Raw genomic sequence first — 24,850 nt, forward strand, 5'->3', positions numbered from 1 at the left:
TAGCCACTCCCTGAGTGAATGCATTCTGGATGCTATCAAGCCTGGGGTCATTGCAAACCCACTGACCTGGCTGGAAGTGTCTTCCACAGCATCATCTTTTCCTCCCCTATTCCTATCAAATCTGCTGGTTCTACACTTACTGGGGTATCAGCCTCCGTCTTGTAAGTCAGCCATTCCCACCATTCCTTCAGGACTTTATCAAAGTGGTTGCAGTCCCTCCACAATATGACCAGAAAGGCCAATTATTGGAAATAATTTCCCTAATATGTTTATTAAGTTTTAGCACAACTAAGTTTCCACACAAGAATTCCTTTATTAGTCCAAAGGGAACTTGGTGTTGATTACACCCAAGTACAATTACAAGCAGATACACACTTATGTGTTATATCCTACAAGAATACATTCATAAGCATTGGCTAAATATTTACCACATTAAGTCCTGAGGTAAATGAGGAAGTGGGAATGCACAAAGAAGAGGGTGCAACAGGGGAGGCCTCCTGATTCATATTGAGAAAGTAGGGCAATTATATAGTTATCTTAGGTGCATGTACACAAATGGAAGAAGCCAGGGAAACAAGTAGGAAGAATTAGAAGTCCTGGCACAGTAAATATATAATGTGATTGGAATAACAGAGACTTGGTGGAGTCACTCACATGACTGGAGCTCTGTCATGGATGGGTATAAACTTTTCAGGAAGGACCAGTGTGGGAGAAAAGGGGGAGGAGTTGCACGGTATGTAAGAGAGCCATATGATTGCTCAGAGCTCCGGTATGAAACTGGAGAAAAACATATTGAGAGTCCTTGGGTTAAGTTTAGAGGCAAGAGCACAAGGGTGATGTCATGGTGGGTGTCTGCTATAGACCACCAGACCAGGAGAAGGAGGTAGACGAGGCTTTCTTCGGACAACTAACTGAACTTTCCTGATCACAGGCCCTGGTTCTAATGGGGGACTTCAAACACCCTGATATCTGCTGGGAGAGGAATACAGCAACACACAATCAACCCAGGAAGTTTTTGGAGACTGTTGGGGACAACTTCCTGGTGCAAGTGCTGGAATAAACAATTAGGGGCTGTGCTCCTCTTGACCTGCTGCTCACAAACAGGGAAGAATTGGTAGGGGAAGTAGAAGTGTGTGGCAACCTGGGCAGCAGTGACCATGAGATGGTCGAGTTCAGGATTCTTACAAAAGGAAGAAAGGAGAGTAGAAAAATATGGACCCTGGACTTCAGAAAAGCAGACTTTGACTGCCTTAGGGAACTGATGGTCAGGATCCCCTGGGAAGCTAATACGAGGGGGAAAGGAGTCCAGGAGAGCTGGCTGTATTTTAAAGAAGCCTTATTGAGGGTGCAGGAACAAACCTTTCTGATGTGCAGAAAGAATAGCAAATATGACAGGCCACTAGCTTGGCTTAACAGTGACATTTTAGCTGAGCTTAAAAACAAAAAGGAAGATTACAAGAAGTGGAAACCTGGAAAGATGACAAGGGAGGTGATTAAAATTGCTCTAGCATGCTAGGGTGTAATCAGGGAGGCCAAAACACAATTGGAGTTGCAGCTAGAAAGGGATGTGAAGGGTAACAAGAAGGGTTTCTATAGGTATGTTAGCATCAAGAAAGTCAGGGAAAGTGTGGGACCCCTACTGAATGGGGGAGGCAACCTAGTGACACATGATGTAGAAAAAGCTGAAGTACTCAATGCTTTTTTTGCCTCAGTCTTCACAGACAAAATCATCACACAGACTACTGTATTGGGCAACACAGTATGCGGAAGTGGTGAGCAGCCCTCAGTGATGAAATAACAGATTAAGGACTATTTAGAAAAGCTGGACATGCACAAGTCCATGGGTTCAGATTTAATGCATCCAAGGGTGCTGAGGGACTTGGCTGATGTGATTTCAGGGCCTTTGGCTGTTATCTTTGAAAACTTGTGGCGATTGGGAAAGGTCCCAGAGGACTAGATAAAGGCAAATGTAGTGCCCATCTTTAAAAGAGGGAAGAAGGAGAACCCAGAGAACTACAGACCATCAGCCTCACCTCAGTCCCTGGCAAAATCTTGGAGCAGGTCCTCACGTAATCCATTTTAAATCACTTGGAGCAGAGGACGGTGATAAGGAACATTCAAAATATATGTTCACCAACCCTGATTGTCTTCTATGACGAGAGAATTGGCTCTGTGGATATGGGGAAAGCAATAGATGTGATATATCTTGAGCTTAGCAAAGCTTTCGATACGGTCTCCCACAGTATTCTTGCCAGCAAGATAAAAAAAAGTATGGATTGGGTGAATGGACTATAAAGTGATAGAAAACTGGCTAGATTTTTGGGCTCAACTGGTAGTGTTCAATGGCTTGATGTCTAGTTGGCAGTTGATATCTAGCAGAGTGCCCCAGGGGTCGGAGCTGGGGCTGGTTTTGTTCAACATCTTCATTAAGGATCTCGATGATCGGATGGATTGCACCCTCAGCAACTTCATGGATGACACTAAGCTGGGGGGCAGAGATAGACATGCTGGAGGGTAGGAATAGGGTCCAGAGTGACCTAGACAAATTGGAGGACTGGGCCAAAAGAAATCTGAGGTTCAACAAGCACAAGTGCAGAGTCCTGCACTTAGGACAGAAGAATCCCAGGCACTGCTACAGGCTGGGGACCAACTGGCTAAAGGGCAGTTATGCAAAAAATGACCTGGGGATTATAGTGAATGAGATGTTTGATATGAGTCAGCAGTGTGCCCTTGTTGCCAAGAAGGATACTGGCATATTGGGCTGCATTAGTAGAAGCTTTGCCAACAGCTTGAGGAAAGCAATTATGCCCCTCTATTTGGCACTGTTGAGGCTACATCTGGAGTATTGTGTCCAGTTGTGGGTACCCCACTACAGAAAGAATGTAGACAAATTGGAAAGAGTCCAGTGGAGGGCAACAACAATTATTAGGGACCTGGCGCACACCTGACTTATGAGGAGGGGCTGAGGGAACTGGGGTAATTTAGTCTGCAGAAGAGAAGAGGGATGTGGGATTTGATAGCAGCCTTCCACTACCTGAAGGGGGGTTCCAAAGAGGATGGAGCTTGGCTGTTCTCCATGGTGGAAGATGACAGAACAAGGAGTAATGGTCTCATTTTGCAGTGGGGGAGGTCTAGTTTGAATATTACGAAAAATTATTTCAGTGGGAGGGTGGTGAAGCATTGTAATGGGTTAACTAGAGAAGTGGTGGAATCTCCATCTTTAGAGATTTTTAAGGCCTGGCTTGACAAAGCCCTGGCTGGGATGATTTAGTTGGTGTTGATCCTGCTTTGAGCAGGGGGTTGGACTGGATGACCTCCTGCGGTCTCTTCCAACCCTAATCTTCTATGAATTTATGATAATGTAAAAGCAACAAGAACATTTTAATATTATTTATTTCTAATTCCATTAAATGACTGTTGTCAATGTCTATATTTTGAGTTGAATTAGTTTATTGTTATTAGTCTCTAAAGGCAATGTTTCATCCCTGCTGTCTTCATCAGAAGTAGAATGCTTCTGCTGCTGGTCACACATATCAGCAGTGACCAGTGCAATCATTTCTTTCACCGGTGCAAAATATTCACAACAGGTTTTGTCTCACTGTCTGTACGCTGTAACATCAAGAGTGTTCTCTAAAAGCTCATCCTGCATCTTGTTGAACTTTTTTAAATTAAATTCATCTGGGAAAATAGTATTTCAACTGTACATTGCTTAAAGGTAGTGACAGCAACAGCAGAGCAAATATGCCATGTTCGCTATAGTCTTTGTCTCCAGCAACATCCGTGTAGTTGAGACCTTCAACCCCAAACTTCTCAACTTGGTTGTCATGAGTATGAGGCCTGTGCACCATAGGCAAAACTCTCCACTGATGCTCCAACTGTCCAAAGTCTCCAGAAAACAATGGAAAAATGAGATATCAGCCAATAGAGGTCATGCAGAGTAATGCACAGTAGAACGATTTAGTACTGCAAGTTTCAGAGTAACAGCCGTGTTAGTCTGTATTCGCAAAAAGAAAAGGAGGACTTGTGGCACCTTAGAGACTAACCAATTTATTTGAGCATAAGCTTTCGTGAGCTACAGCTCACTTCATCGGATGCATACCGTGGAAACTGCAGCAGACTTTATATATACACAGAGAATATGAAACAATACCTCCTCCCACCCCACTGTCCTGCTGGTAATAGCTTATCTAAAGTGATCACCAGGTTGGGCCATTTCCAGCACAAATCCAGGTTTTCTCACCCTCCACCCCACCACACAAATTCACTCTCCTGCTGGTGATAGCCCCAAACATGCCACTTCTATGATGAGCTGCATGCCATTTTAGGGGGTTCAGACAACGCTACCCCAGCCGTGTTGTTTGACTCCTTCAATAGAGATGGAGGCAACACGGAAGCAGGTTTTGGGTACAAAGAAGATGACGATGATGAGGAGGAGGAGGTTGTAGATCGCTCACAGCAAGCAAGTGGAAAAACCAGTTTTCCCAGCAGCCAGGAACTGTTTCTCACCCTGGACCTGGAGCCAGTACCCCCCGAACCCACCCAAGGCTGCCTCCTGGACCCGGCAGGCGGAGAAGGGACCTCCAGTGAGAGTACCTTTTAAAATACTATACATGGTTTAAAAGCAAGCATGTGAAAGGATTAATTTGCCCTGACATTCGCAGCTCTCCTGGATGTACTCCCAAAGCCTTTGCAAAAGGTTTCTGGGGAGGGCAGCCCTATTGCGTCCTTCATGGTAGGACACTTTACCACTCCAGGCCAGTAACACGTACTCGGGAATCATTGTACAACAAAGCATTGCAGTGTATGTTTGCTGGCGTTCAAACAACATCCGTTCTTTATCTCTCTGTGTTATCCTCAGGAGAGTGAGATATCATTCATGGTCTCCTGGTTGAAATAGGGTGCTTTTCTTCAGGGGACATTCAGAGGAGCCCGTTCCTGCTGAGCTGTTTGCCTGAGGCTGAACAGAAATGTTCCCCTCTGTCAGCCACGGGGAGGGGGAAGGGTTGACGGGGTAGCCACGCGGTGGGGGGAGGCAAAATACGACCTTGTAACGAAAGCACATGTGCTATGTATGTAATGTTAACAGCAAGGTTTCATGGCCAGTCATGAACCGGTTTTCAAAGCTTCTCTGATGCGTACCGCGCCCTCCTGTGATCTTCTAACTGCCCTGGTGTCTGGCTGCGCGTAACCAGCAGCCAGGTGATTTGCCTCAACCTCCCACCCCGCCATAAACGTCTCCCCCTTACTCTCACAGATATTGTGGAGCACACAGCCAGCAATAATAACAGTGGGAATATCGGTTTCGCTGAGGTCTAAGCGAGTCAGTAAACTGCACCAGCGCGCCTTTAAATGTCCAAATGCACATTCTACCACCATTCTGCACTTGCTCAGCCTGTAGTTGAACAGCTCCTGACTACTGTCCAGGCTGCCTGTGTACGGCTTCATGAGCCATGGCATTAAGGGGTAGACTGGGTCCCCAAGGATAACTATAGGCATTTCAACGTCCCCAACAGTTATTTTCTGATCTGGGAATAAAGTCCCTTCCTGCAGCTTTTGAAACACACCAGAGTTCCTGAAGTTGCGAGCGTCATGTACCTTTCCCGGCCATCCCACGTTTATGTTGGTGAAACGTCCCTTGTGATCACCAGAGCTTGCAGCACTATCGAAAAGTACCCCTTGCGGTTTATGTACTCGCCGGCTTGGTGCTCCGGTGCCAAGATAGGGATATGGGTTCCGTCTATGGCCCCACCACAGTTAGGGAATCCCATTGCAGCAAAGCCATCCACTATGACCTGAACATTTCCCAGGGTCACTACCCTTGATATCAGCAGATCTTTGATTGCGTGGGCTATTTGCATCACAGCAGCCCCAACAGTAGATTTGCCCACTCCAAATTGATTCCCAACTGACCGGTAGCTGTCTGGCTTTTCAAGCTTCCACAGGGCTATCGCCACTCGCTTCTCAACTGTGAGGGCTGCTCTCATCTTGGTATTCATGCGCTTCAGGGCAGGGGAAAGCAAGTCACAAAGTTCCATGAAAGTGCCCTTATGCATGCGAAAGTTTTGCAGCCACTGGGATTCGTCCCAGACCTGCAACACTATGCGGTCCCACCAGTCTGTGCTTGTTTCCCGAGCCCAGAATCGGCGTTCCACAGCATGAACCTGTCCCATTAGCACCATGATGCATGCATTGGCAGGGCCCATGCTTTCAGAGAAATCTGTGTCCATGTCCTGATCACTCACGTGACCGCGCTGATGTTGCCTCCTCGCCCGGTATCGCTCTGCCAGGTTCTGGTGCTGCATATACTGCTGGATAATGCGTGTGGTGTTTAATGTTCTCCTAATTGCCAAAGTGAGCTGAGCGGCCTCCATGCTTGCCTTGGTATGGCGTCGACTAAGAAAAAAGGCGCGGAACGATGTCTGCCATTGCTCTGACGGAGGGAGGGGCGACTGACGACATGGCTTACAAGGTTGGCTTCAGGGAGCTAAAATCAACAAAGGGGGTGTCTTTACATCAAGGAGTATTTCAGGCAGGACTTCATGGAGGGTTCCAATAGGAAATGGTGCACCTAAGTTATCGTTCTTATTGGAACAGGAAGGTTAGCCTGGCCTCTGATTGATACATGGCTAGATTTACCTCGCTGCAGCTTCTCTGTGAATGACTGCAGTGTGACCTAGAGGAATGAGTCCCCTAGACAGGGGAGGGGGGGGAAGCAAATGAGTACAAAACAAATCAGGTCTATTTCTTGTTTTGATCCACTCCATCTATCTTTTACGTCTTTGGCTGGCAGCAGACGGTGCAGAAGGACTGCATGCCATCCACATCTCATGGCTGCTCGGCAGAAGATGGTACAGTACGACTGCTAGCAATCCGTATCGCCTGCCTGCTCACCATAAGACGATTCAATAGGACTGACTGCAGGACTAAAGAGAATGACCTGGTTGAGTCACTCCAAATTTAGTCCCTGCGCCCATGTCTGCCCAGGCGCTCGTGGCCGACGTGGCCAGGAGCACCTCAGACATGACGAGGACAGCTACCGGTCGTACTGTACCGTCTGCTGCCAGAAGGCAATGGGTTGCTGCTGCTGTGTAGCAATGCAGTACCACGTCTGCCAGCACCCAGGAGACATACTGTGACGGTTACCTGAGCGGGCTCCATGCTTGCAGTGTTATGGCGTCTGCGCAGGTAACTCAGGAAAAAAGGCGCAAAACAATTGTCTACCCTTGCTTTCACGGAGGGAGGGAGGGAACGGGGGCCTGACGATATGTACCCAGAACCACCCGTGACAATGTTTTACCTCCATCAGGCATTGGGATCTCAACCCAGAATTCCAATGGGCGGCGGAGACTGCGGGAACTGTGGGATAGCCACCCACAGTGCAACGCTCCGGAAGTCGACTCTAGCCTCGGTACTGTGGAAGCACTCCGCCGAGTGAATGCACTTAATGCACTTAGAGCATTTTCTGTGGGGACGCACACACTCGAATATATAAAACCGATTTCTAAAATAAAGACTTCTATAAATTCGACCTAATTCCATAGTGCAGACATACCCTACAAGGTATCAGGTGACGTTCAGGGACAGGGAACTCAGCAACAGAGAAAGCAGTGCTTGGTGATGTGATAAGACATTAGATGTGAGGAACTTCTCCGACTGTGAAATTCCACAATGCTATGCTGATCCAAATGGGGACAGAGCAGCCTTCATTAGCAAGGAGATATCCTTCCCCCTCTTGTCACACAGGCTTAAAGTCAGTGGCCCAAAGTGATCACTTTCTGTGGATGTATTTGCCCACTTTGTCACGAAGCTCTTTGGTTTTGACCCCATAAAAGATAGGGTTAAGCATGGGGGGGGCGAGGAAGTAGAGGTTGGCCAAAATGATGTGAACATGCGGAGCGATGCCCTCATTGAACCGGTGTGTCAGAGAGGAGAAGAGCAAGGGAGTATAAGATGTCAGTATCACACAGATGTGGGCTGTGCAGGTGCTGAGGGCTTTCTGGTGGGCTCTCTTGGAGGAGATTCTGAGGAGAGCCCTGATGATTAGACCATAGGACAAGGCAATGAGCATAAGGTCTAACCCACTGACTACAAATGTTATCACCAAACCGTACATCCAGTTGACTATGATGTCTCCACACGATAACTTCACCACAGCCATGTGGTCGCAGTACGTGTGCGGGACAATGCGGTTGGCACAGAATGGCTGCCTCTTCAGGAGCAGGGGCAGGGGCAGAATGAAGAGAACAGCTCTTATCAAAGCCACAAGCCCTAGCTTAGCTATTCGTGTGTTCGTGAGGATAGTGGAGTATCTCAGGGGGTTACATATGGCGACATAGCGATCGAAGGCCATTATTACGAGGACGGCTGAGTGCATAACAGAAGCCGCATGAAGGAAGAACATCTGGGTGAGGCAGCCACCCACAGTAATGCTTTTCAAATTGAACCAAAATATACACAGTGCCTTTGGTATGACAGAGCTAGACGTGTTGATGTCTGTGAGTGCCAGCATGCAGAGCAGCAGGTACATCGGCTTGTGCAGGGTCTGCTCTTTGCTTACAATAAATAGAACCATGAAATTTCCCAAGAGGATGATAATGTAGAACATAGAGAAAAGGATGGAAATCCAGATGTGGGCATCTTGCAAGCCAGGGATGCCCGTTAGGATGAATGCTGATGGGTCAGAAGGGGTGAGGTTGAAAGATACCATGAGGTAGTTGAAGCATCAGTCAGAATTGCTGAAAATGCCTGTGAAGGGAGAGAAACAGAGATGCACGGGGGGTTACACACTTGATAACAGTACAGTAAATACGAGAAAGGAGGATGAGCAGTGATGTGACAACATTTACAGATGTCACCAGATTATTTCGGTCATTGTCAAGTCCAGAGAAGTCCTCAGAGGGAGATAACCAAGCCAGGTGAATGGATAGTATGATAGCAGATATATTTTGATGCCAAAAATGGGAACATTTATGCCATTGGAGTGAAAAACTTGAATTTCTCAAATACCTTGCTAGGTTCTAATTTTACTTGTATGAACTCAGGACAAGGACATGGGTATCATCATACACAGCTCTGTGAAACCCTGTTCACAGTGCAAGCATGGGCAGATGCTAAGCAAAACACTGAGATGCAGGAGGAGTGGGATGGAAAATCATTAAAATAATACAGAAAATGCAATGCCATGAGATCAGTCACTCAATGTTTCACCCTCCTCTGGACTCCTCTGTGTAATACTGGGCACCCTTCTCACTCAGGGTATTGCAGAGCAAGAGGGGTTCAGGGAAGGGCAATGAGAATGATGAAGGGCCCAGGAAAACAGCCAGTATCAAACGGAGTGTAGTTGGTACTGATCTGATTGTATGATTCTAGCTCTCGTACAGAGAAAGGTTTAAAGACTGGTATTGTTACCTTAGTAAGGCGATTAATAAGAGGGGATATGAAATACTGTAAAATAATATACATACTGGTACAGTATAGATCCAGAATGTGTTCTCCTGGTCCTCTAACACAAGATCAAGAGGGCATTCAGTTAAACTGAAACTTGGCAAATTCAAAACAGAAAAAAAAAAGATGCTTTCTTCACTCAGTGCCTAATTAGCCTGAGGAACTCATTACCACAAGAGGTAGTGGAGTCCATGAGATAACTAAGAATCAGGAATGGTTTGGACATTTACATGGATAGTGAGACTGTACAGTTACAATAGTCGCAGCAAAATACATATTTTGGAAAGTCTCTAAGCCCACGTGTTTCAGGACACAAGCCAACGTCTAGCTGTTAGGAAGGGTGTCACAGATCAGACCTATGGGCCATGTAGTCCCGTTTCCTTCTCTGACAGTGACAGCCTGAGGTGCTGCAGAAGAAGGTGTAAGAAACCCCTCAGTAGGGGGAAGGGATATGCGTGAATTGACCATCAAGAGGGTGTCACCCTAATGCCTATGCTGGAACAGAGCCAAGTTTCCCCCATGGAAAGTGGCATTATCATGCTGTGTTATGCCTGTGCTCAATAGAATGGACATGAAGGGCACAAGGATCTTGGTATTTAGGGCTACAGGCTTGCATCTCTGTTACTTCCCCTGTTTCTTTTGCTGAGACACTTTCTTGCAGGCTCCCAACTTTGTGTGTGACATATGTTAAAGGTGTTAACTGATAAGTATTAGCAGAGACACATATCACCAACTGAGCTGCTAACCCATCTCATGCCTAAATATTAATGTAGTTTACAGATGACACAAAAATTTGGGGATTGTTAATAATGAAGAGGACAGGGCATGGATTCAGAGCAATCAGGAATGGTTGGTAACCTGGACTGAAACAAACAATATGTGATCAAATATGAACTAACAGCTAATTACTAAGTGATCCATCCCCTGTCGCCCATTCCCAGCTCCTGGCAAACAGAGGCTAGAAACACCATCCCTGACCATCCTGACTAGTAGCCATTGATGGACCGATCCTCCTTGAATTTATCTAGTTCCTTTCTGAACCCTGTTATAGTCTTGGCCTTCACAACATCCTCTGGCAATGAGTTTCACAGGTTGATGGTGTTTTGCATGAAGAAATACTTCCTTTTAAACCTGCTACGTATGACTACAGTAACATAAAGCTACAGAAAGCAGTTTTCATTTAAGATTTCAGCAATACAGAAGTTTTCATATTATGTCACTTAAATTATGCTTGGATACTAAAAGGAAACTATTTTCAAAATGAAAAGAATATTTAGAATCTCAGTTCAATTTATCTCAAATTTAAAAAGAAAATTTTCCAACATTCCTATACTCAGCCTGTGACAGTTCAAGCAGAAGTTGCTGTTTTTTTTTTCCTCCAAGAAAAAATAAGCCAAGGTTTTTGGAAAGCTATGAGAGTCCTAATTTATAACCTTAAATATGAAGTCACAAATATCCTGGAAGCCCATGTGGAGAAATGGCTCTTGATGGGGGGTTATTGTTCAAGATTATTTTTATTACAACACCAACACTTTAGTTCTCCGAAAACACTCAGCTTTTAAGGAGATTGATTTCCATTCCTTATTATTATTTAAGATTATGGTAGCACCCAAAGAATAGTAACTGGTTCCTAATCAGAGGAAACAGTTCCTATCCTGAAAAAAACACGTTGTTTGATAAGAGAAAAGGGGGAATACAACATATTATTTGTATTACAGTACTGGCCAGATATTCTGATCAGTATTGCAGTCCTGTTACATTGTGTGCTACAGAACTAAAAGTAGATAGGGTGCCTGGTCTAGAGAGCTTACGGCCTAAGATGAAGAATTTACAAAAAAAGGGTGGGGAAGGGGGAAGGAGAGTTGTTTTGTTTGTTTTTACTTTATTTGTATTAATACATATTGACTTTTTCCAAATGACCTTCAGCTTAATTATGTAAATGCTGGTGTTAGGAGTTGAGACCGAAACAGGTCTTGGGAAGAGATTTGGAGAAGAGGGTAGCAGTCTTACAGCTTAGTTCAAAGAGGACCATATATCCATAAGAGTCTATGTGGAAGAAAGCAAGATGGCATTTGCAGAAGTCTCACATGAGTGGGCAGTCAAGTCTTGCAAAGCTGGGAGCGTGGAGGGAGACACTACAAGAGACGGGATCAGATAAGTGAATTGTGAACGTACTTCTTTCTTGTAAGTTTCATCTTCCTCCCCTTTCCTCACACACATTAACTACACTTCCTCCATCCTCATTCTGCAAACCAGCTCTCTTGTTTTTCCCCTTTCCAGCTTTGATTCAATTGTCATTATAACTTTATATGCTGTTTGAAACTTGTCTTCCATACATTATAAGTATATGACTTTCACTTCCTGTCCAGCCCTCACAAAGAAGGGGCAGAATATAAAACTGATAATGCATAGACTGATTTTCTTCCTATCCTAAAAGTAATACACATTGTTTAGATTGTTTGTGCATTTATTACTATAAAATACTGGTATAATTCTGTCAGTTCTTTTGTGTTGATTCTGAGAGAGGTGTAATGATTTTGGGGTCCCTATTTCTTTCATTCTAAGGTGAACTTGTTTTTAAAATGTCTGAGTACAGCCCTCTGCCTGACCCACAACCTCTGGCACTGCACACCTGTCTGTGTGCATGCCGTTCCCCACCCACAGAACCCCCAGCGCTGCCAGTTTGTCTGTGTAGACCCTACTCCATGCCCCCCTTAACCCCAGCGCTGGCCACTTGCCCATGTAACTTCTTCACCCCCCAGATTTCCAGCCTCGCCACACAGTGATACCCCTCACCCAGGACCAAAACCAGGTATCAGACCCCACAGTGACAGCCACAGAAATACCTCCTCAGATGAGGTGAAACTCAGTGTCTGCCTGCACCGAGGGAAAGGGGGGATCAGCCTGAACAGCCTCCCTGGGGATGAAGGGAACCCCAGCAGCTGCTCAGTCAGTGCGGGGAAGGAGAAATGGACAGATCCGGTGGGAGGGAGAGAGGATGTGGAGACTAAAAGGAACCAGTAACTTCTCCTCAAAATGACACAAAGCTTTACGTATTGCAGCCTGTTAGAAACCCAGACACCGCTTCCTGAGGCTGCATTTCCATCTTGGCAATTTCTGATGTTACCACAAGGCTGTAGTGGGGCTGCTCATGCGAGGAGGGGTGGTTGGGAGGGGGTGGTGTCAGAGACAGTCTGCGACAGTGTGGTCCACATGCCGTTACTGTCTGAGACACCCCTCTGCCCAGGAGGCCTCTTTACATCTCTTTGGTCTGTGCATTAGACAGAATGTGCATTCTCTGTTTCGCCCGGTTCCAGGACTCTGTGCCACTGTGATCCGGATACTGAAGCCGCACCCCCCACCCCCACTGTGCGTTCCTGGGCCTCCCCCGGGGAGATTTCCAACACTGTCTGGTTTCCTCTGAGCCAGATGCGTGCTTTTCTTTTTACTGTCTTTTGGGGCTTCTCGTCCTCTCCAGACGCAGAGGTGCAGGGCACAGAGAGCAGACACCCTCCATCTCAGAAAAAAAATGTTATCCTGATTGTTCTGAACCTCTAAGCCTCGGAGTGTGAGATTCCAGCAACTCTCCGGTCAGTTCTTTTGTGGTCCAAAGGAGCTTACCTGTCCTTAGAGGCCATGGGACGACTCCAGTTGAAGTCACTGAAGGCTCATGGCTGGTGTAAATCAGGCCATTTATTTAAGTCCCTACACGTGGATTTAGGGTGAACTCCTGGCCGTGTTGGGAGTTTTGCCATTGAACTTAGTGGATCCTGCTCCAAGCTACAAAAATCATGGCTTCCATTCCTGCTACAGAGAGTGCTATTCTGTTAGAATGTTAGAAGGAAACCCCAGTTTACGTGGCGACTCTCATTGTTATGTCAGGGAGGCCCAGCGTCAATCTGGAATTACCCAGTGAGGGCAGAATGTTAGAGCAGAATCTGGCCAGTGTGTGACCCATTCTTGCTCTAAACCCTCTGGTAACATAGATACCCACTGAAGAGATTTTGTCTGCACTTCCTAACAGGGCAGCGACATTTCTGAATTGAATTGAAAAACTGGAGAGAACCAGATGAAAAAGAGACAGCCTCCCCCCCCAAAAAAAGAAAAAAAAGCCCACAAAAGCTTATGCTCAAATAAATTTGTTAGTCTCTAAGGTGCCACAAGTCCTCCTGTTCTTTTTGAGGATACAGACTAACACGGCTGCTACTCTGAAACCAAAAAAGGAAGCTACTGAGACAGATAGAAGGACACAGTAAGAGAAAAGGAACTGATCTGAAAATCAATAATTTTGTAGATCTAGTGTTACCAGGTACATCCCCTGGTGTTTCTGAAAGTACTAAATAGTAAAAGCTGTCATGCTGGTGAACTCCTGCCCAGGTGTTTTTGGAACTGAACCCTTGCTGAACCCTTTGTGCTAACTTTAATGCAGAAACAGGCAACTCACCGAAATCCCTCTGAACAGAGAGATGAAATCCTACTGCGACAGGAAGGCAGAGCCCTGAGAATCAGTGTATGAATCTCCCATCTCTGACACTCAGCTACCTTTATGAATCCCCTGTACAGTCCCTGCAGACTCTCAGGTTGGCCAGGACTCCCAAGACTCTGTGAGCAGTGGGAATAGCAGAAAATAGACCCGAGAGAACTACAGCCTGAGAGCCTCCACTGGGAAATGATTCGTCAATAACAGAGCCTCGGGTTGTCAGGGCACACCGTCTTGCAGACTTGATAGAGTTGTCCAGCAGTACTGAATCCCCGGAGAGAAAAGGAAGACCCAAAGCTTAGAAAAAACTCATTTATCTATCAGCATTTCCGTGCTGCTGCCCATCATCCGAGAATCTGAACATCTCCTCCTCATCCTCCTGGCTGACGAGCCCTGCGCTGAATCCCTGGGAAAGCGACAAGCAATGGAAAGTCTCTGGGAAATCCTTGTTTCAAACACAGAATAATAATCCCTCCCATCTGATAGCCTCTTTCTGATTGAGGGCAGCACAGATTGCCCCTGCTCAGTCATAAACCCACCATAGCACAATATCATGCCATGGTCAGAAACAGCTTCCTGAGACACTTCAGTGATCAGCATGTGCCCTGAAGCCGGTGGGCTGCTAGAATCACTGCACCGGCTGTAATAAGGAGAGGGAGGGTGGAAGGAGATGTTCAGAGGAACTGCTGTGAGCTCGGTGCCCAATGGTTCATCTGCATTCAGTGGGACTCAGGTTGTTAGAGGCACAAAGGCAGTAGACACCAATTATAGTCTTGGCCGTCATAACATCCTCTGGCAAAGAATTCCACAGGATAGGTCCAAAGAGTTCCTGGAGGACAGGTCCATCAGAGGCTATTAGTCAGGATGGGCAGGGATGGCGTCCCTAGCCTCTGTTTGACAAAAAAGGTGGGAATGGGTGACAAGGGATGGATCACTAGATGATTACCTGTTCTGTTCTGTCCCTGTGAGGCACCTGTCATTAGCCACTGACAGAAGGCGGGATACTGGGTTAGATGGATCTTTGGTCTGATCCAGTATGGCCAAACAACATTCTAATGATTAAGAGGAGATAGGATATCGATCTATAAAACAGTGACTGATGTGGAGAAAATGAATACAGCAGTGTTGTTTACTCCTTCACATACCACAAGAACTAGGGGGCATCAAAGAAAATTAATAGACAGCAGGTTTAAAACAAGAGGAAGTATTTCTTCACACGATGCACAGTCAACCTGTGGAACTCATTGCCAGGAGATGATGTGAAGACCAAGACCGTAGCAAGGTTCAAAAAAGAATTAGATCAGTTCACGGATGATAGGTCCATCAATGGCTATTAGCCAGTTTGTTCACGGACACAACCTCATGCTCTGGGTTTCCCTAGCCTCTGACTGCCAGAGGCTGGGATTGGTTAACAGGAGATGCATCCCTTCATAATTGCCCTGTTCCATTCTTTCCCTCTGAAGCAACTGGCCACTGTCAGAAGACAGGATGCTGAACTAAATGGAACATTTGTCTGATCCAGTGTGGAAAGTTTTATGTTCTTATCTGAGTCTCTTTTTTTCTTCTCTGGATGCTGGACATAGTCGACAGGGCCCGCATACCTCAGAGATACCTCAAATTTTCCCTGCTCTTAAACCAGTAATTTGAACAGCAAGCTTGGTAGTACCACTAACACTCAATCACCCAGTTTGAACACTTGCAGAAGGATGCCTTTCTCATAAGCTTTTCCTTGTACCGACTGTGTGTTTAGGAAATTCTTCTAGCAAACGCCCACAAAGTCTTGAGAAAATTTCTTAATTGAAGAATGTATTGGACTATAAAAAGAACAGGAGGACTTGTGGCACCTCAGAGATAACACATTCATTTGAGCATAAGCTTTCGTGAGCTACAGCTCACTTCATCGTATGCATGCCGTGGAAAATACAGTGGGGAGATTTATATACACAGAGAACATGAAACAATGGGTGTTACCATACAGACTGTAAGGAGAGTGATCAGGTAAGGTGAGCTATTACCAGCAGGAGAGCCGGGAGGGGGGGGGGGGGGCGATGACTTTTTGTAGTGTTAATCAAGGTGGGCCATTTCCAGCAGTTAACAAGAACCTCTGAGGAACAGCGGGGCTGGGGGGGGGGGAATAAACATGGGGAAAAAAGTAAAACTATTTCCCCATGTTTATTGGTGATTCTTGCAGCATACTCTCTCCAGCACCCAAAATGTCAGACCTTTGAGATTCATACACTGATTCTCGGGGCTCTGCCTTCCTGTCGCATTAAGGAGATTTCCTCTCTCTGCTGAGCAGGATTTTGGTGAGTTGCCTGTTTCTGTATTAAGGTTAGTGCTGAGGGCTCAGGAAGGGTTCCAGGTTCAAGTCAAGAATTATCTGGGCAAGAATTCACCAGCACGGTGACTTGAACTGTTTAGTATTGTCAGAAACACCAAGGGATTTACCTGGTAAAATTGGAACTACAAATGTACTGGGAATAGTTTAGATAAATATCTGTTTTTAAAAGCAGTTTCTTGCCTCTTACTTTGTCCTTTGATCTGTCTCAGGAGCTTTCATTTTCTGGGCTGTGTGGTTTTCGTTTGGTTCTCTCCACGTTTCCAATTCAGCAACTTCACTGCCCTGTTAGGATGTGTAGCCAAAGCCTCTGCAGTGGATATCTGTATTACCAGAGGGTTCACAACAAGAATGGGTCACACACTGGCCAGATTCCACTCGCACATTCTGACTTCAGTGGGTCACTGCTGGTTGACACTGTCTTCCCTGAAAGCAAAATCAGGGCCCCTGTATTTGAAATCCCTGTCCTTCATGCCCAGTCTCAGTGCATCACATAAACTGTGGGTTTCCTTCAGACTCTTTCAGCACCCTAACAGAATAGCGCTCTCTGTAGCAGCACAAGAAGCCGTGATTTTCACAGCTCAGAACCGAAAGTTAAACACTAAGGGTGAATCTGGTTCCATTGCCAAAGACGGCTAGGAGTTCTCCCTAAATCTACATGTAGGGACTTAAATAAATGGCATGATTTACACCAGTCATGAACCTCCAGTGACTTCATCTAGAGTCATCCTGTGGCCTCTAAGGATGGGTGAGCTCATTTGGAACAAAGAAGAGCTGACAAGAGAGTTGCTGAAATCTCAAACTCACAGGCCTAAAGGTTAAAGGTTAAAAGACAGGGAATAAAGGGTAGGAATAAATGGTAAATTTTCAGAATGGAGGGGGTAACTAGTGGTCTTCCCCAAGGGTCAGGGCCCTTGTGTTTTGGAATCCCCATCTTTCATTCTCAGTCTCAGAAAGCCACAAAAAGTGAGGGTTTACTTCAGATGCTTTCAGCACCCTAACAGTAGCAATCTGTGTAGCAGGACATGAAGCCGTGATTTTCAAAGCTCAGAGCCAAAAGTTAAACATTAAGGGTAAATCTGGTCCCATGAAGATCAGTGGCAAAATTCCCAACATGGCCAGGAATTCACCCTAAATCCACATATAGGAACCAAAAATAAATTCATGATATACACGAGCCATTAACCTTCGGTGACTTCAGCTGGAGTCATCCCGTGGCCTCTAAGGATGGGTGAGCTCGTTTGGACCAAGGAAGAACTGACAGGAGAGTTGCTGAAATCTGAACAGGAGAGATCCAGGAACACAGTGTGTGTATGTGAAGGGGAAGGAGCATGTGATATCCAGATCACAGTGGTGCAGAGCCCTGAAACTGAGCAAAATATGGGGTGGACATCCTGCCAAATGCAAAGACCAAAGAGGTGTAACGAGGCCTGTTTGGGTGGCATGGTGTGTCAGACTGTAACAGCATGTGGACCACGCCGTAGCAGATTATCTGACTCCTTCCCCCATCCAGACCATGACTAATCCTGTGAGCAATCTCTGTGTAGCCTCATGGCACAGTCAGTGATTACCAACATGGAAAAGCAACCACAGGAAGTGGTGTCCGGGTTTCTAATGGGCTTCAATACATTAATGCTTTCTGTCATTTTGAGGAAGAGTTATTCACATTGGCTCCTTTTAGTCTCCACGTCCTCTTTCTCTCCCACCGAGTCTGTCCCTCTCTCCTTCCCTGCACAGGCTGAGCTGCTGGTGGGGTTCCCTTCACCACCGCAAAGGCAGTTCAGGCTGATCTCCCCCTTTTCCCCGGTGCAGGCAGACACTGAGTTTAACCTCGCCTGAGGAGATATTTCTGTGAGCTGTTGCTGTGGGTTGGGTACCTGTCTTTGGGCCTTGGTGAGGGGTACCACTGTGAGGCAGGGCTGGAAGTTGTAGGGGTGGAAGGACCCACATAGGCAGGCAGGCAGTGCTGCGGGTTTAGGGGGTAGGGAATGGTATGTACATGGAAAGGTGGGCAATGCTGTAGTTTGCAGAAGCAGGATGGGGGTGTACACAGGCGGGCAGCACTGCGGGTTGTGGGGCTGGCAGGGGGTGTACACGGACAGGTGGGCATCACTTGGGGATGGGGATTAGGCAGGGGGTGTAAACGGACAGGCAGGCAAGTACTGGAGCATGTGGGTTGGCAGGGGATATACACGGACATATGGGGAGTGCTGGCCGTTTTGGGGCAGAGTAGCAGCAGTACTGGAAGATAGGGGGCAGGCAGGAGGGTGCACATAGATATGTGGGCAGCAGGGGGGGGCTGTGGGGAGGCAGGGAGGTGTACACGGACAGGTGGGCAGCTCTACTGAAATGTTGTTGTTGTGATTGTTAGTCCAAGGCCAGCACTGGGACCTTTCATGGCCCCAAGTACCTGTGGTTGGGCTCTGGGTCTCTTTCCCCTGGCGAGCCACAGAACTGCAGCCTGGGTGTCACAACCTTCACTCAGTTTGGTTTCCAGTTGTTGTTATTGAATGCTATTTACGTAACTTCAGGTATCTCACCAGTAGAAAGAACCACTGGTCTTAGCTCCTCAGCTGGTTCAATCTCCCATCATAGTCTCATATTCCCCTGTCTGTACTCTCCTTCCCCATCCTAGGCTGGCTCAATTCCAGCAGTATGCTGGTCGTTTTGGTTAGACGTTTGGCTGCATGTGTGTGTTCTCTCTTCACAGACAGTTGGCACAGCAGACCTCAAGCAAAACTCACAGTAAGCACAAGATCTGTAAAGGGATGAAGGCTCCCAGCCTGGTTTATCGTCAATGCAGCACAGCACTAGAATCCCGAAGACTTTACCGGACCACAAATACATGTATGCCTGTATCAATGGACCAGCTCAGTGAACGACGAGACTTTCCATTCCTCCCTAGGCTAGACAAAGACACTCCCTGTGAGATAAATCTTTATATCCCAATACAAACAAGTTTCATACTGCCCCTCTGATATAGTTAGTTATTGCCCCTCATGTGAGTAGTTATCACCCATCTCCTTGTACATCTTGGTTAGATCAAAACATCTCTATTATGTATTATCATCCTCATCTTATCTTTTAGGAAGGGCCAGATTCTCTAAGCAGGTTCTGCATCTTGGTCACAGCTTCTCTTTGCCTTATATCATAAGGCTTTGTCTACTACTTTAGCCCAAGCCTCAGGCCTCTGATACAAGGGTTTATGTCTCAGGCTCCCTTCCTACTACATTCCCCCACTTTTTGTCTTTTTTATGGGAACGATGTTTACCCATCATCTCGGAAAAGCATAATGCATGGACTGAAGATGACCCAGTGGGCTAAACACTGTTATGTGGTCACCTTACTTTCCCATCCTCACACTTATGGTCCCAGAGTCTGCACATTCTCTTATACGACTAATAGATTTTATTTCCCAATTGTTTTTAGTTACTTATAGGGGATCTGGGAATGTTAGGGCTGGGACCATGACTGAGGAATGTAGTTTTATGATTGACCTTTGGGGGCACTTTTAGATAATTAAAATGTATGGATAGTATGGGATATGTGTATATATTTGTATGTTACATATGGGTATGTATGCCTAGTGCTGACCTGAATTTGATGGGTTAGTTGTTATGGCTCACCACTGATCACATCCGACCAGAAGATTAATATGTTCTTATCCAATTCAGAGAGTTCTATATCAGGAGAGGACTCTCAGCATGCTTGACAAGAACACGTACACTGAGGACAATAACAAATTGATAAAATCTTTATTGACATTAACATACCCAAATTTTATTTCCGTACCCTAAGAAATGTATGGGTACCTTTCTCCTATAGGTTAGTGGATTATGACACTTACTTTCTAAATATATTAATAAGGATTATCTCACTCCAAAACTGTCAACCTAGGCTTTCTTGGTGACCTCCAAGTTGTGGTGTACCCTGCGGTTACCAACCGGTTGTAGATGCCAGATAAACCTGTGAAGTGATGTGGATAGTTCCTCCCTTTGGTTCCCCAAAGTTCAGGAACCATTCGTATCTGTGCCAAAGGTTGCCAGCTTTTATGCTGACATATTCTTAACTGATTATACTTTTTGCTATATAGCAGATCTTACCAGATCATACAGACCGGTAGGCTTCTGGCATTTCAGAATTTCGGCAAAACTTATTATTAGGAAACACATGCCTCAGCACATCTTAAATTCCAAGGAATTAATACTGATAAAATAGATTAATTTCAGGAAAAGAAACATATTCATTAATTCTGCTGGCTGGATTAGTTGGATATAACAGCTAGCAAAATAATCCTATGGGCTACACTAGTATATATGTGTACATACGACAGCACCTTATATCCAAGCATAACAATCCTTTTCCAGTCTCCATGGTGTAGTCTGGTCCTTGTGGCACTGCAGATAGCAACACTTTCCTAGTAGGGCAATTATAGTTACCGCCTGAATTATTATTGGTGGCAGGCTGAGTGGTCTAAAATCCTGGGATGGGCACTATTGCAGTGTGTCCAACAGTGCTTTGTGTAGGAGAAGTAAAACAGAAGAGTGGAGTGGTGACATTACAAATGAGGCCTTTATATGCAAATGTCTTGTAATTCGTTACTCCACAGTACTGGCCATTCATGTTACAGGTTACCCATACTGCCAGTTGTCACCTTCTGGTAAATTTTACTGGGCAGGAAACAGGAACAGCTTCTTGCTTCCACGGGTCGCGTTGCTCTGTGGTACACCGGACGCTGACATAGATCCAGTTGTTTCTTATGTATGCTGTCTTTCAGATAATCTACTAAATGGATGTAACCAATTTGTTAAATATTGCTGTTCCAGGATTTAGTGTTGGATCCAGATACTGAAAAAGATTGTTTTGAATAACATGTGCCTTAATTAGGATGCAGTGTTACTGACCCCAAAGTGTGACTGGTACTATCAGAGAATTTGTTTACCCACTTTATAGTCACTGTGTTACCAATTTGTTTTTTCCAAGCCTTCATGTTCTTTGCTGCCATTCCTCTGCTGATTTTCACGTATGTGTTGGTTAAACAGTTTAGCAATGTTATGCACACTGTAAACGATGTACAACAAAAATACAACAATACAGCAGTAATGCAGTCACTTGTACATAGTAGCCAAGTTTAACTTAACTGGCAATGGTTTCTAGCTGATCACCAACTTCATTGTCGATATACGGTAGGTTCTCTTCCCACTACAGTCACCAGTGTCTTCTCCATGCTCCCAGTCTGCTCCCAGAGGAGAAAAAATGCATTCAGTAATCTCAAGTATGAGCTTGCAGACAAAATGCCTCCAGTTGACTCCTGGGTACATGTTCATAGATTCCAAGCCCAGAAGGAACCATTGTGATCATCTGGCCTTACTTTTTGAAGAGCACAGGCCAGATAATTTCCCCAAAATTATTCCTAGAGCAAATCTTTTAGAGAAACATCTAACCTTGATTTCAAAATTCTCAGTGATGGAGAATCTGCCAAGACCCTCTGTAAATTGCTCCAATGGTTAATTACTCTCACTATTAAAATTATATGCCTTATTTCCACTCAGAATTGGTTTAACTTCAACTTCCAGCCATTGGATCCCATTACACCTCTGTACACTAGGCAGAAAAGTCTAATGTTATATATTTGTTCCTCATGTAGTACTGACAAATTGTGATCAAGTCATAGAATCATAGAATCATAGAATATCAGGGTTGAAAGGGACCGCAGGAGGTCATCTAGTCTCACCCCCTGCTCAAAGCAGGACCAATTCCCAGTTAAATCGTCCCAGCCAGGGCTTTGTCAAGCCTCACCTTAAAAACTTCAAAGGAAGGAGATTCCACCACCTCACTAAGTAACCCATTTCAGTGCTTCACCACCTTTCGAGTGAAAAAGTTTTTTTTTCCAAATATCCAACCTAAACCACTGCCACTGCAACTTGAGACCATTATTCTTGTTCTGTCATCTGCTACCACTGAGAACAGTCTAGAGCCATCCTCTTTGGAACCCCCTTTCAGGTAGTTGAAAGCAGCTATCAAATCCCCCCTCATTCTTCTCTTCTGCAGACTAAACAATCCCCGTTCCCTCAGCCTCTCCTCATGAATCATGTGTTCCAGTCCCCTAATCATTTTTGTTGCCCTCCACTGGACTCTTTCCAATTTGAATCCTTATAGAATCATAGAATCATAGAATATCAGGGTTGGAAGGGACCTCATGAGGTCATCAAGTCCAACCCCTGCTCAAAGCAGAACCAACTAAATCATCCCAGCCAGGGCTTTGTCAATCCTGACCTTCTTGCAGTGTGGGACCCAAAACTGGACACAGTACTCCAGATGAGGCCTCACCAATGCCAAATAGAGGGGAAGGAGCATGTCCCTCAATCTCGTGGCAATGCCCCGACTTATACAGCCCAAAATGCCATTGGCCTTATTGGCAACAAGGGCACACTGTTGACTCATATCCAGCTTCTTGTCCACTGTCACCCCTAGGTTCTTTTCTGCAGAACTGCTGCCTAGCCATTCGGCCCCTAGTCTGTAGCGATGCATGGGATTCCTCCATCCTAAGTGCAAGACTCTGCACGTGTCCTTGAAGAACCTCATCAAATTTCTTTTGGCCCAGTCCTCTAATTTGTCTTGGTCCCTCTGTATCCATTCCCTACCCTCCAGTGTATCTACTTCTTTTCCCAGTTTAGTGTCATCTGCAAACTTGCTGAGGGTGCAATCCACACCATCCTCCAGATCATTAATGAAGATATTGAACAAAACCGGCCCCAGGACCGACCCTTGGGCACTCTGCTTGATACTGACTGCCAACTAGACATGGAGCCATTGATCACTACCCGTTGAGCCCGACAATCTAGGCATCTATCTATCCACCTTATAGTCCATTCATCCAGCCCATATTTCTTTAACTTGCTGGCAAGAAGAAAAAGGAGACTCAGATAAGAATATAAAACTGACCACATTGGATCACACCGAGGGTCCATCTAGTCCAGTACCTGTCTCCTGATAGTGACCTGTTTCATATGCGTCTCGGGGGAAGAACAGAATAGGGCTATTATTGAGGGATCCATCCCCTATTATCCAGTCCCAGCATCTGGCAGTCGGAGGCTAGGACACCCAGACCATGAGGTTGAGTCCCTGAACAACTTGGCTAATACCCATTGATGGACCTATAATCCATGAACTTACCTAATTCTTCTTTAACTCTGTTACAGTATTGTCCTCCACAAGATCCCTTGGGAAAGACTGTGCACTGTTGAAGAAATACTTCCTTTTGTTTGATTTAAACCCACTGTGCCTATTAATTTAATTTGGTGCCCTCTAGTTCTTGTGTTATGTGCTGGAGTAAACAACTCTTTTGTGTACACTTTCTCCACAACAGTCACAGTTGCATAGGTCAATATCATATTCCCCCTTAGTCATAAGCGCGGGCATACTGGGTCAGAGAGAAGATCCATTTTGCCCATTATACTGTCTTCCAACTGGCGAATGACAGGTGATTCACAGGGACTGAACAGAACAGGTAATCATCAAGTGATCCATTCCCACCTTTTGTCAAACAGAGGCTAGGGACACCATCCCTGCCCATCCTGACTAATAGCCATTGATGGACCTATCCTCCAGGAACTCTTTGGACCTATCCTGTGGAACTGTTTGCCAGAGGATGTTATGACGGCCAAGACTATAATTGGTGTCTACTGCCTTTGTGCCTCTAACAACCTGAGTCCCACTGAATGCAGATGAACCATTGGGCACCGAGCTCACAGCTGTTCCTCTGAACATCTCCCTCCACACTCCCTCTCCTAATTATATCGTGTGCAATGACTCTAGTAGTCCACAAGCCACAGGGCACATGCTGATCACCGAAGGGGCTCAGAAAGCTTCTCCTGACCATGGCACGATATTGTGTTATGGGGGGGTGTGACTGAGCAGGAGCATCTGTGCTGCACTTGGTCAGACAGAGGCTATCAGATGAGAGGGGCTATTACTCTGTGTCAGGGTTCCCTCCCCACTCTGAACTCTAGGGTACAGATGTGGGGACCTGCATGAAAGACCCCCTAAGCTTATTTCTACTATCTTCCCTAGGGAGGTGGTTACTTAGGGAGCTGGTGGAATTTCCTTCCTTAGAACTTTTTAAGGTCAGGCTTGACAAAGCCCTGTCTGGGATGATTTAATTGGGGATCGGTCCTGCTTTCAGCGGGGGGTTGGACTAGATGACCTCCTGAGGTCCCTTCCAACCTTGATATTCTATGATTCTATGATTCCCCAAGGCAGAAACTCTTTGCGATTGGAGGGTACGCTGCCACCACCAAGTGATTTAATAAAGAATAAGGGAAAGGACCATTTGGAGTTCCTATTCCCCCCAAATATCCCCCCAAGCCCTCACACCCCCTTTCCTGGGGAGGCTTGAGAATAATATCCTAACCAATTCATTACAGAATGATCAAAGATCCAAACCTCTGGGTCTTGGAACAATGGAAAAATCAGTCAGGTTCTTAAAAGATGGATTTTATTAAAAAAAGAAAGGTAAAAATCATCTCTGTAAAATCAGGATGGAAAATACTTTAGATAAGCTATTACCAGCAGGACAGTGGGGTGGG

The 24,850-nt window shown here is 45.7% G+C and overlaps 2 protein-coding genes across 2 annotated transcripts in view; one reads left to right on the forward strand and one right to left on the reverse strand.

Annotated features, from left to right (window-relative positions):
- The window catches only part of LOC311515999 (olfactory receptor 52P1-like), a gene marked incomplete at both ends in the record, with an annotated part of 160,942 nt that overhangs the window by 129,157 nt on the left and 6,935 nt on the right, over positions 1-24,850 (forward strand). The gene's annotated exons all lie outside the window — the stretch shown is intronic.
- LOC311515943 (olfactory receptor 52N4-like) lies at positions 7,769-8,707 on the reverse strand (the record flags this gene model as incomplete). Its single annotated transcript, XM_084619476.1, has 1 exon — positions 7,769-8,707. The coding sequence occupies one exon, from the start codon at positions 8,705-8,707 to the stop codon at positions 7,769-7,771; it is 939 nt and encodes a 312-aa protein (XP_084475602.1).

This window comes from Lepidochelys olivacea, assembly GCF_965140295.1.
Source record: "Lepidochelys olivacea isolate rLepOli2 genome assembly, chromosome: 1".
In the NCBI taxonomy this organism is placed as follows: domain Eukaryota; kingdom Metazoa; phylum Chordata; order Testudines; family Cheloniidae; genus Lepidochelys; species Lepidochelys olivacea.